This window comes from Leuciscus leuciscus (genome assembly GCF_965113295.1).
Source record: "Leuciscus leuciscus genome assembly, chromosome: 4".
In the NCBI taxonomy this organism is placed as follows: Eukaryota; Metazoa; Chordata; class Actinopteri; order Cypriniformes; family Leuciscidae; genus Leuciscus; species Leuciscus leuciscus.
The window spans coordinates 46951612-46965468 of NC_138728.1; the positions used below are offsets into that span (position 1 = coordinate 46951612).

Sequence of the window (13857 nt, forward strand, 5' to 3'; positions counted from 1 at the left end):
TACATCTCACTCCACTGTTATGGTGGGCATTTCATTAGATTTACTCACTAACATTGTTGTGGAAACACAATAAGAATGGAAACTAAAATATGGTAGTATCGTGCTACAGCGCACATTCTAGCCTATCAGCTGCAGTTCTGGCACCTCAGTCCCAATACTGTAAAACTCGACGTACATTCACATCACATGTTAATGCAGCGGTAGAGTTACACTCACAGGACACTGCACTTATTCGCAATCACAAAAGTTCATTATTTGCTCATGCTTTACAATACAGGTGCACTAATATGCATTAATTCATGCTTAAAGCTTTGCCAGTTAAACATTTAATTGGCATTCTGTTCTGACATGACGCACTTTTTCTGAGCCCATACGCCCCGAAGCAACAACATCCATTAGTCAAAAGTCTTGTGGACACATATTTAGTATGTGTTTTGTGGCCTTATTTCAGAAACTTAAATTTTTTGTTTTTTTCAATAACCGTGCATAAACATTATTCTCTCAAAAATACAAACATGTACATACATGTTGCTCACATATTATGGTAGCCCTGTTTGTGCTAAATAGAGTGTAATTACACCTTTGCCATTAATATGTTTATAAGCAACTGAAAAAAGCACAAATGTCAGGGCATTTCAAAACATCTCAAAGACCCCGAAAACACCTTAGACCCCAAAGGGTTAAATGGGCAATCCCATTACATAAGCAAGTGTGAAGTCATCAAATATATAATACCAACTACAAAGCATTTGTGATTTTCTCAATCAAGGATAAAGTCAAGAGAAAAAAAGATTGGAAATGTTTAAATATTTCAAACTCATTCAACATTTGTAGATCAAAATCAAATGTGTGGTTTAATATATTAACTAAAACGGAATCCTTATCACAATATATCCATCTCATTCCATCTCAGTTTTCCCCAGAATATAATGTCAATAAATAAATTAAAGTGCATTAAATAAAAAGGCCTGTAAAGGATTACAGTGACCGTCTGAATGGAAAACTTACATTAAAATATTTTAAAATCATTTCATCTAAATGATAATGAAATCTGGTTAACATGTCCCTGGATTATCTTTATAAAAATTTGAGTTTATTAAACTCTCAGATTTTCTTTATTGAAAATTGATTTACAAACATAGTTTTATTACATATAAATCCTGCTATGAAAAAACAGATACATACTGAAAAGTAACAAATCCTTCTTCTATAAGGATTAGATAGAAATGATCATATGGTCTGCCTTTGATCTTATCGGTAATGTCTAATTCAGGGATGGCAGCTTCGGTCCTGGAGGGTCACTGTCCGGCAGACTTTAGCTTCAACCCTGAAAAAACTCACCAGCCTGTAACTTTCTAGTAATCTTGAAGACCTCGATTAGCTTGTTCAGGTGTGTTTGATTAGGGTTGAAGCTAAACTCTTGCCTTGTCCAAATACCTGCACTTGCGGTCTTTGCTCTATTTGGCCCAAGTGTTCGAGTAGGTGTAAAGACTGCAAGTGCGTGTAGAACTTTTCATCACTCGATTGGACACACTTATAGTCTTGCAAAAAATGCTAATGTTTACAGAGCTTTTATTTATTGTATTTCAATACTTTGCATTTTAAAATAAACTTCTACATGTCTGTTCAGTAATCGCTATGTAACTAACAGAAGACACAAATTTAAAATTGCGGTGCTTCTAATTAAGTGATAAAAACAGTTGCAAATGTTGTACAAAATAGGCCTACACATACCATAATCATCATTGCAACACTTTGTTTTTACTACCAAATCATATGTATCTAATTAATTTAAATTACAGTGGAAAGTTTTCCTCAACATCTCGCTATTTCGGGGCACATGAGTTCCCGAACATAATGCATGATGGGATACGCTTAGCCTCAAATACCGCTCCGAAGCGGTATTCAAGATAGTATGGATTTAGTGTGCATTAAATGCACTGCACTTTGGCATTTTGGCACCTTGCGCTTTTACTTCCTGTCGCGTGCACGTGCTCTCAAGTGGCCAAGACCGCAAGTGTGGGTATTTGGACAAGGCATCTGTAGGACAGTGGCCCTCCAGGACCGAAGTTGCCCATCCCTGGTCTGATTTATTTGTTAAAACTTGGAAGCCATGTAAAGAACATCTTTTTATTTTCCATTTAACAACATTCAGTATAATACAATATTTAGCTCTACAGTCTATTCTGATTCGTTCACAGTTTCACTGATCCAGAATAAACCACAAACCCAGGATATAGTGGCTGAGTGAATGTGGTTTGGACTGTGTGGATGAGGCTGATTGTATCAGAGACGCTGTTGAAGGACAGAGTTCCTGCACTGTGATCCACATACACTCCTATTCTCCTGCTGATGGGCTCTACAGTGATTTCAGTCTTTATGTTATTGTGTTTGAATCTGTATATGGAGGGAAAGCAGATCAAACTCCAGGACTGATCATTACATCCTAACACACACTCTTTACCTTCTCCCTTCCTGCTGATGCTCTTATATGACACTGATATACACACACATTCACCACTCCACTCAATCTCCCAGTAACAGCGTCCACACACACTCTCTCTACACAACACCTGATGCACATCATCAAATCTGTCTGGATGATCAGGATACGGCTGGACTGTGTTAGTGAATCTAATCACTCTGTTCCTCTCAGACAGACGGAGGAGTTTATTCACTGTGTTCAGATCCAGAGTGAACTGATGGGAATCTGATGAAGATAAAACACATCAGAATCAGGAATTGAATCTGTCTGATCTTTAAATATATCTGAACTCTTCATGTTCAATATATCAACAGTGTCACAGTACAGTTTACCAGATATCCTGTGCAAAACATCATTTATATGATCAACTCTAAACTTTTCTGTCATATTTTCTTTCATCTTCTACAGGAAGAACATGAACACACTCCGTGAGTTTTTCTGCTTGTTTTCTTAGTGACTTACATTGTAGGAAGTCGTTCCTGGTCCTGGGAACAATGTTGGTGGAAGTGACTGTGGAACAGAAATGAAGAGTGTGATTATCATGTCAAGAGAAAATTATCCCTGCATCCGTTCCTAAGCCATTTCTAATATGATCTTCTACATGATATGAGATGATGGAGGATCATTTCTGAGAGCAGAATCTCCAGGACTTTACCTTTGTCAGAGATCTTCTTCAGCTCCTCTTTGAAGAAATCCTCCAGCTTGTCTTTCAGCTGACGGATAGATTCTCTCACGCCATCAAAAGAGGAGAGAGGACTGAAGGGTTCGTCATTTACGTCTGTAGATTCAGGAGGAGCAGAGAGAGACTGGAAACTCTACAGAAAACAGAAATCAAAGCTCATCACCTCCACACTTCATCAATAACCTGCACTACTGTCAGATTTGTGCGGAAGTCTCAACCGAAAGAAAACTGGACAATCAATTTACTAAATGAGTTAAGTTTTGGATACTTACCACTATATACAGTTGCAATCGAAATTATTCAACCTCCATTGCAAATCAGGTTCATTGGCAAAATTTACAGATTTTCAGCTGTTTGCAATAAACAAATCAAACAAAAGTTATTTAAATAACTCAATACAACAAATGGTTTCAAGTGGTTCCCCCAAATTCAACTGAAAATGCAACTCATAATAATTCAACCCCTTCATGGCAAGCATCTTTATTACTTAGTAGAACACCCCTTTTCTGCTTTGACCTACTACAAACAAGATGTATAACCAGACATCAGCTTCTGGTAGCGTTTCTGAAGAATCTTAGCCCATTCCATGTTCAGTTCAGTTCAGTAATATTCTTGGGTTTGCATGCTGCAACCGCCATCTTCAAATCTCACCAGAGCTTTTCTATGGGGTTCAAGCCAGGTGACTGTAATGGCCACTGTAGAATCTTCCAGGACTTCTTCTGAAACCAAGCCTTGGTGGAATTTGAATATTGCTTGGGATCATTATCCTGTTGGAAGGTCCAATGACGCCCAAGCTTCAGCTTCCTCACTGACAGCATGAAGTTTTCTCCTTGGATTTCCTGATACTTCAATAAATCCATCTTGCTTTTCACAGGCAGCAGGTTTCCAGTGCCAGAGGATGCAAAACAGCCCTAGAGCATCACAGAGTTTAACTGTAGACAGAGGGTTCTTTTCAGATCCATAGGGCCGAAAATTTCCAGTTTTGTTTCATCACTCCACAGAACAGAATCCCAGAACAGCTGTGGCTTATTTATATGATATTGAGCAAATTGCAGCTGACTTTTCTTGTGCTTTTTGGTCAGTAATGGTGTGCGTCTTGGAGTTCTGGCATGCATTTAGTATGTGTCTTACTGTGCAAGCTGAAACCTAGGACCATTGCTGTTCGCTCTGAACATGCTACCCTTGGGAGAAATCATTAGGAAGCATGGGATTAGTTTTCACTGTTATGCTGATGATACTCAGATGTATATTTCTTCGCGCCCTGACGAAACTTACCAATTCACAAAATTAACGGAATGCATAGCTGATATAAAAAACTGGATGATTAGTAATTTCTAAATTACGACATTTGCTCTCAATGACAAATGTTCAAAAGTTCTTACCAGAAACAGGAAGTATGACCATATTAGCCCCGTTCTGTCAACACTGCATTGGCTCCCAACATTGTATAATTTTTTTTTATATTGCTGATTACTTACAAAGCACTAAATGGTTTAGCTCCGCAGTACTTGAGCGAGCTCTTAACGCATTATAGTCCTTCACGTCTATTGCAACCTCAAAATTCTGGCCAGTTGATAATACCTAAAATATCAAAATCGACTGCTGGCGGTAGATCATTTTCCTATTTAGCAGCTAAACTTTGTAACAGTCTTCCTAACATTGTCCGGGAAGCAGACACACTTTTTCAGTTTAACCCTCTGGGGTCTGCAAACGTGCCGGCATGTTTTGCTTGATTTTTTTCACATAGCAGCAAAATAGACTTAAAATACTCCATCATTTATGGTCATACTGACTTAAGAAATATAAAAAAATAAACTGTAAAATGTCTACTTTTTTATATGTCCACTTACAATCTAAACAAAACATTGTGCTTTTGTAAACTAAAGTAAATAAACAGAGTGTCCTTTCTGCCTCTCCGTCTCAGTGAACTTTTTTTCTGGAGCACATCTCTAAACTTAAACAAAACTCAGTGAATACTATTCACCCAGGCATGAGCTATATATCTTTATAATCATTTAAGTGTGTACTGTTAAATTATCTAATTCAAAACGAAAACAAATATTTTCTGTTTATGTAATTTGTATGAAAAGAGAGAGATGTCAGTCGTTCTCATTACAGCTCATTATCTGCTAATGTGAACACGCCTACAGAGAGCACACGCTATATCTGAGGCAATCCATGCAAACTTGTGAACGCCCACATCAACTCGATAAAACTCAAGTTTAGTCCGATTCATGTACTTTACGTCGTCTTGCGATGATGTGAGGAATAATACTATCAATAATAATCCTGGAAAATTTACCTCAGAAGTGCTGGTTTGCTACAGCTAACAACAGCGCGCATCTGTGCCGTTCATTCACACTCGCACTTACATTAGTAAACATGTTATTTTTACATGAACACATCTACTAGTTTAGCTACATCTTTTTTTCATTTGTTAGCATTAACATACTCATAGATGATGCAATCATTCAACCAAAACAGTTAAACTAACATCATACACGAATTAATTAACTCTATACCAATTTGACCTTCTAAACAGACAAAATACATTCTTAAACATCATATATAACTCTGATTGGTTTTTAGGACATATATAGAGAAAGACGAATGTCAATTTGAATGTCAAAGCAATGCATAAACAAGCAAAACTCACCAGAATTCTCGTAAAAGAAAAACCAGTACTCAAAAGTATTGACTGTTCCTTTTCCCTCAGTAACAGGATGAATTGGCAACCTGAACGATTAGTAACATTCTTTATAAAAGAATATAACTTTAATACATTGCTTATACAAAGACATTTTATTTGAACATCTTTCAGTCGATTTTTACTCATCTCAGTATAGCAATATAGTTTGGTAAAAGTGCAAATTAACATTAATATGCCCTAATATATATAAAAAAAGATATGTTACAGACGAAATATGAAAAACAACATTTCGTTGACTAGTTTTGGATAGTTTATAAAGACTACTGCCACATCAAATAAGATTTTGTTCGTCGGTACCGATACCATTAAAATTTTACGGTTCTCGGTACCAATTTCACTACCACAGCAAAATCTGTTGGAACTATTTTTCTATTTTATTTAACTATTTGAAAAAAATATTAAATTCAATTCAATGACTTTATTATTTATGACGGTAATCATAAGTAAATAATACATATAAGCATTGAAGGCTACATGCTGTTTAAACGTAAATATTGCTTATAAAAAAAATCTAGTGAAAAATAAGCAACCTTCTATGCACACATTATTATTATTATTATTATTATTAGTAGTAGTAGTAGTATTTTTAATACATGGAGACGTAGCTAAATCTACTGTACAGTAGCCTAATATAATTATTTCTGTCAATTTCTTCAAGTTTAACCGAACTTTTATTTTGACGGGTTGATGTGAAGACCTTTGAGTTTCTGTGTGTGTATAGTTTTTCTCAAATGAAACGGTAAAGTGCTCACGAAGTGACTCTCAGAGCGGCTCTGGAGATGAATTTCATCATGTCATCATATCGTGAGGCAGCAGAGACTGAAAACAGTGCGAGCGTCACTCGTGCTTCAGTGTGTGTGTGTGAGTGTGTGTGTGCGTGCGTGCGTGTGAGGTAAATGAAACAGCGCGTCTGCGCCATTTATTCACACAGAGACCAGCAGAACATGCAGGGTTAATATTTAAATAGTCTTTTTGCGGTTTAATATACACTGACAGTATATATATCGGCTACAGTGCTCAAAGTAAAAAAGTTTGTCTGGAGCCCCGTGTTTAGGAAGCGACTAAAAGCAGCTGCCTATTAGTGGGTACCAGTACTACAGAAATGCTGGTATCGTCACGTTTTAAACATTTTAGTACCGACTTGGTACTGAAGTACCATGTTTTGTCAAAAATAAAGTCATCAACTGATGTTATTATAGTGTTTGTTCAAATGTAGGCTATATTCTAACTAATGAATCCTTAAAGTCAGCATGAACCGGAATTTGCAAACGACTTTTCTCCAGTGTTGTGACGTATTTCCCAGTGAAACGGAATATTGAACAGAGGGCAGGGTTTTACTCTAGCGCTCCTCCTCTCCATCTCTCGCTCATAGCAGACTAACGGTTTGAGGGGAGTGGTTAAGCGTTTCCCAACCCAAGCCGTCAAACTGACGTCATCAGAGAAGGAACGCCATTCCAGACCGGAAGTAACTTTTAAGATTTTGATTAAAGATTACCACGGCAAACTATTTTTTTCTGTGTATTAACTTGCACGGATTAATTGTTCACCACAAGACTAGTATGCGCTAACTAAGTAAATAGGGTCAATTTTGATTTCAGTTGGACTTTAACTTTGAAATAAGTATAATAAAATGTATACTTTTTAAAAAGAAAGATTGCACTTGAAATATTATTAAAATTTTAATTGTTGTTGATTTACATGTGAAAACTTTTAAATAAAATAGAAAAAATAGCTTCTCTTTAAATTATTTATTATTGTTTGTTTATTAGTGAAACATTTGGGGAGAGGATATATTATTCCAAAACTTTCAGAAAATACAGTATGAGAATTAACTGCACAATTACTAGAAATGTTTACCTTGGATATTATACAATTTGCATGCATACAAAATTTGTGGAAAGACAAAAAAAGATGTTTCCAACTCCTAACTTTGAACCAATTCTGTAGATTGGCCCATATAGCCTATTTGAACAGGATTTGTTTCCAGGCATGACTATGTACTAAAAATGTGCTTTTTTTCATTTATATTTGGATTATATTGTTAACTATATTCTAAATAAATTAAAAGCAATATATATATTTCTTTTGTCCTCGCATTCTTTATTGTGGTACCCTCTCAGTGACACACCTGACTTAAAGGCTCATTGTCTTCTCAGGTGTGAATCAGAGCATTGTTAATGATCATTCACGCCCCCACGCATATTGCCTTTCCAAACAAAAAGTGTTTTGCAAAATTTAAATCAATGTATTGTTTTATGTGAATGGTTAGGCAGGATGATTTTCACATCATTTTGAAGCAAAAACTCTAGACGACAACACCCATTAGTCAAAAGTCTTGTGGACACATATTTAGTGTGTTTTGTGGCCTTATTTCAAAAACATTTTTTTGTAAAAAATTTTTTTATTTTTTTTATAACCATGCATAAACATTATTCTCTCAAAAATACAAACATGTTGCTCACATATTATGGTAGCCCTGTTTGTGCTGAATAGAGTGTAATTACACCTTTGCCATTAATATGTTTATAAGCAACTGAAAAAAGCAAAAATGGCAGGGCATGTCAAAACATCTCAAGGACCCCAAAAACACCTCAGACCCAAGAGGATTAAATCTAGACTAAAAACACATCTCTTTAACCTAGAATACACATAACACATTATCAACTTCTAAAATTCAATGTTAGGCTGCATAGATTAGGTCAGCCGGAACTGGGAACACTTCCCATAACACCTGATGTACTCGTTACATCATAAGTAAAATGGCGTCTACGCTAATATTAGTCTCTCTGTTCATCCCGAGGTTTACCGTAGTCCGCATCCAGATCTGATGAAGGACCTGCGCCTGGACACGACGACAACGCAGTCCTGAAGTGTCAACTAGTCTCTCCCCTATGAAGGCCTCCTTCCCTTCACCTCTGTACAGATAAATCGTTATCAAAATGATTCCAGTTCGCATGGATACGCAGAAGCGACTAAAAAAAGCGACTGTATTATGCAGGCCAGACAAGTAATTTGGTGAGGTCAATTTGTAAAGAAATAAATGCCCACATATATATTAAAATGCGCATACCTATAGACTAAACACATGAGATGCATGTGCACGCCGTCACCGTTTTCACAGATTCACGTTTTTGAATTTTACACAGAGATGATAATGTTTTTCAAAAAAATTCTAAACTTGCACCTTGGAAACCTATTTCAAAGTTTGCGTTCTTGAGCCACCGAACACTGTTGTCGTGCAAATGAACGGCCAGAACACATTAAAAGTGTTCTGTTTTCAGTTAAAACGGTGTCGTGTAAGCGGCCCCTAAGTTAATAACTAATGATCTTTGCAAAGGAATTGAATCAATCAAAAACTAACTTTAGCTGGACAATAACTTGATTCTAGAGCTGCTGTAAAGCCAAAACAATCTCTGCTACTTTAATTTCCTATTATCACTGTAAAGCTGCTTTGAAACAATCTATATTGTTAAAAGCGCTATATAAATGAAGGTGACTTAAGTTTTTGTATCCTGTTTCTTGTTTGTGAAGGGCTATTATATCTTCTCTTATCTTTTTAGACCATTCTTTTGACTTAGCCATATTTCTAACTTGCAGTCAAATGTGACACTCAACAAACCTAGCCAGTTCAGATATTTTGTGTGTTCTAGCTCAAGCACAACTGGTGCAACTAATGAAGCCCTTGATTTTTGCAGATTTGTGCTGTTGTGAGGGATTCTATTCATGGGGTTGAATCATTTTGAAACTGCAGACGTCATTAAAAGTTCCATTTTCAGTTGAATTTGGGGAAACCACTTGAAACATTTGTTGTGGTGAGCTATTTCAATTACTTTTGTTTGATTTGTTCATTTTTAAACAGCTGAAAGAAATTTTTGCTATGGGGTTGAAGAATTTCGATTGCAACTGTGAAATTTGTAAGTGTGTATCTTTCAAAAGAAGATGATCAGATGAGAGTCTGACTGATGATGATATAATAACCGAGCACACAGATCAACACTTCAGTCAACGGCTCATTCTGCTCTCATGAAATGTTTCTCTGTGAGTCTCTTGCTCAAGTCCACTATGACCCTGTTCTTCTAGATCTCTGTTACCTGCAGGAAATAGATGTGATCCTGTGTGTGTGAAAGCTGCTCCAGCTCAGCGTCTCTCCTCCTCAGATCATTGATCTCCTGCTCCAGTCGCTCCAGTCGTCCTTCAGCTCGACTCACTGCAGTCTTTTCCTGATCTCTGATCCACTGTGTCGCCTCAGAGTGGCTTCTCTCAATGGAGCGGATGAGCTCAGTGAAGATCTTCTCACTGTCCTCCACTGCTGTCTGTGCAGAGCGCTGTTAGGACACACATCACAATCACACAGTGAGCTTCAGTGAGTCCTGACTGAGACTTCTCAAACTTCTCTTCTTCTCCAGACTCACCTTATGAGCCGCCACACCCTCTCTCAGCTGCTGAAGATCTTTCTCTCTCTGCTGGATCCTCTGCTGGAACGACCTCTGCGTCTCCTTCAGCTGCTTCTGCAGCACAAACAACGTCAGTTTATACTACTTTCACTATATCATCATGTGATATCATCTTTTTTTTAATGAAAAGGTTTGTGTTGATAAATATGTTGAAGGTGCATTTTTACCATATTTTCTGTTAAGGACAATGCGGAGCACAAATTAATTGAATTGAATTGAAATATCTTTAATGTCCCCAAGGGGCACTTTGGTTCACAACAAGTAGCCAACACATACACATTCGCACAAAAACACATAAAACCATGAGATAATAAATAGATACTCTTATATTCCCGCAGTTATGATAGACGGGATACAAAAACAAAAAAAACCATGACAGATACGGACACACGCGGCTACTGCTGTATGTCGCCATCTTGCGAATACGCTCAGCAGTGAAAGTGCACCTGCATCTTCTGTTCACTTCTGCTGATGTCTGCAGTGTGAATGATGTTACCTGATCATATGGGTGCCAATATAAATAGTGTTAACATTATTTAATCAATATCTAGTTTAAAGTTCATACCTGTTTCTCTGTCCTCTGTGCTTCAGCTGATACAGTGTCGTGGTTTTTATGTTCATCCATCGTACACAGCACACATATACACTTCTGGTCAGTGTTGCAGAAAACCTCAAGGAGCTTGTTGTGTTTCTGGCAGATCATCTCCTGCAGTCGTCCAGTGGCATCAGTCAGATTGTGTCTCTTTCTTTTAAAGAAACTCTCATGTTGTTCAAGGTGATTCTGACAGTAAGAGTTCAGACACCCCAGACAGGACTTGACGGCTTTGCGTTTTCTTCCATTACAGACGTCACACTGCACATCTCCAGCTCCAGCGTAACAGTCAGCAGGAAGTTTAGTCTTCTTCAGTTTCTCCACCACTTCAGCCAGAATGGTGTTTTTAGCTAAAGACTTGGACTGAAGGTCTGTCTGCACTGAGGGCAGCTGTAGACTCTCATCTGATCCTCCTGATCCCAGCAGCCTGTAATACAGCTCTTACAGAAACTGTGTCCACAGGGAATGGTCACTGGATCCTTCAGGAGATTCAGACACAATGGACACAGGAACTCATCTTGAAAAATTAAGGCTTCTGCCATTTTACTGCATGAACACAGAGACACAAACACACAACAGCTCAACTTCACTTCAGTTTCAGTTTCCTTGACTACACGTGCTTCCTGCTTCTGTGTTTGAGTGCCGTGTGCAAATGTCTGCAAGTCTGTAAAGTCACAGATCATAAAACGTACACTAGATGTCAGTCTAAGACTGACACTCAAAGAATATTTGAAGTAAGTTTTAAATAAGTTACAGAGAATCAGGCAACACCATTAAGTAAAACTGCATCCTAATTATCACATCTGTGCAGTGCTGTAAGTGGTTTAAACTATGTGAGAAAAGCTATTTACTTTGTTTTTAAACAGTTCTTGACTTGATGTATCTAGTCAAGAGTATGTCATTGTATGTAATAGTATGTCATTGTATGACTGTGTCCTCAGATGAACATTACCTTGTGAACTGAAAATATCTACACATAAGATAGTTATATCATTATCCTTAATTCACAGGATCCAGGAAAATTATGTGGCATTGATATAGTTTTTATTTAGACATTTTAGTCATTCCCTCACAATTACTTATAATGGCAGGTAACAAAATTAATGGACAAATAGCCTACAGCTACACTAATTATAATTGTGATAAATAAACCCATATATTTTCCACTCAGAATAAAAGAAGACACAGTTGTAGAATGAGAATGAATGTCTTTTTTTGAAGTCATAAAGCTAAGACTGCGCATATGTGTGGATAAAGTTTATCCCATGTGCTTTTCGCTGTGGAAGAAACCTGCCTCAGCAGCAAAACTAAGCTACACAGCTAATCTATTTAATTATCATTAGCAAGTGTGGTCAGCGAAACCTATGTTTGATTTTATTATGTTCAATATTAGTGTAACAAGGTATGTTGTTATGGGAAGAAGGAGGCGAGAACCAGCTAACATTGAAAGACTTTATTATTTAAATAAACACAAAAGCCCCTCACGGACGACTGCCTCACACACAAACAAAACATTATGTGGCGATGGAGGTGTTATAAAGGATTAAAGAAATTTTGTACTCAATTATTATACTGATTCCAAAGGGAACGACTACGCTTAATTCGTTAAAATGTCTCATTCAATAGAGCAATCATAAAAAGGATCAGCCACAGCAAGCCACTTGCACTGTGAAATACGTTTATCAAACACAAAAGAAAAAGACAAACAAACAAACAAAGAGCTGGGGCTCACCAATCGGAAGACAGGCTAGATGTCGGGCTTCAAAAACGCCTGCAATGATAGATATCCACGCGTGCACCAAACCACACTTACACACTAAAGAAAGTCACTGCAAATCCACACCACTTTGGGAAGAAGAGAGCTATTGCCACACAGGGACAGCTAGCCTGCCTTCTTCAGGCCCCCAGCTCCAGCAAAAAGGACAGAGAAAAAGCAAGATAAGGAAAATAAACAAAGCAATTCAAAAGCAAAACACATTTCTTCCAACTACAACAAAACCAAAACCACAAGTAACAGACTTGTCAAAAAACAAGGTCAAGAATGCAAAACAAAACTAGTAATGCAAAACAAATGAAGACAAAGCAAAACTAGTGAATGCAAAACAAATGAAGGCAAAACAAAAAGTATTAAATGCAACAAGTTATTGAATGCAACACAATTATAGAATGCAAAGATAGACCAATGAATACAAAACTAAAACATCACAAAGGTTGTTGAATTAAACACAAAGGTTACTGAATGCAACAAAGGTAAATGCAAAAAAAAAAAAAAAAGAAGCTGTAAGCCATGCTGTAGATCAGTGGTTCTCAATCCTGGTCCTGGGGACCCACAGCTCTGCACATTTTATATGGGTGCTTCTCATTTCTTATTTGTGCATCCTCGTTTCCTTTCCTCGCTTCCTTTCCTCGCGTCTCAGCTCCGCCCCCTGTAGGATGCGAGGGAAGGCTGCAAGGAAAAGACGCGAGGACGGAGGAATCGAATGTAACTTTTTTTTTAAACATTGGAATACTTGATCACTCAAGCGTCACTTAATCGCGTCATCAGCAGCGCTCAAAGGACCTGCCCTTATGTTGTTGAAGTTTGTTTATTTAAGAAATTCATAATAAATAATAATAAAGCAAAATACCCTGTTGAAATATGTGAGATGTGTGGTTTATATAAACTGCAAAGGTAAAGTATAAATTAAAATGATTGTGACCGATGTGAAGGGGGAGGAGAATTTAGACGTGCGTCACGTTTAAGTCGATAAAACTCTTCCGCATAGGATACACCTGTGTATCCTCGTTCATGACTCCTCAGGAAGCCTCCTAACTCCTCGATCCTCGACTCCTCGCGGTGCAATTAGAGAATTGAGATGTCCTTCAAGATGGCTGAGCTCGATCGGTTTCCGGGTCATAGGATGGAGGACGGAGGAGAGAGGAGACGAGGAGGGA

The 13857-nt window shown here is 37.5% G+C and overlaps 1 protein-coding gene and 1 pseudogene across 2 annotated transcripts in view; both read right to left on the reverse strand.

The window, feature by feature from the left end:
* Positions 1-2116: 2116 nt before the first annotated feature.
* Positions 2117-13857, reverse strand: part of LOC309496523 (NACHT, LRR and PYD domains-containing protein 3-like) — a 45710-nt gene continuing 33969 nt past the window's right edge. The window contains exon 9 of the mRNA XM_082166507.1: positions 2117-2615. Coding sequence (XP_082022633.1) covers positions 2196-2615 — 420 coding nt within the window. The 3' untranslated portion in view covers positions 2117-2195. The remainder of the gene's footprint in view (positions 2616-13857) is intronic.
* LOC309496548 (E3 ubiquitin/ISG15 ligase TRIM25-like) lies at positions 8282-12596 on the reverse strand (annotated as a pseudogene). The gene is made up of 4 exons (XR_014211786.1): positions 10897-12596; positions 10290-10385; positions 9969-10202; positions 8282-8792 (listed from the first exon to the last, which is right to left on the reverse strand). The product of XR_014211786.1 is annotated as an E3 ubiquitin/ISG15 ligase TRIM25-like (transcript).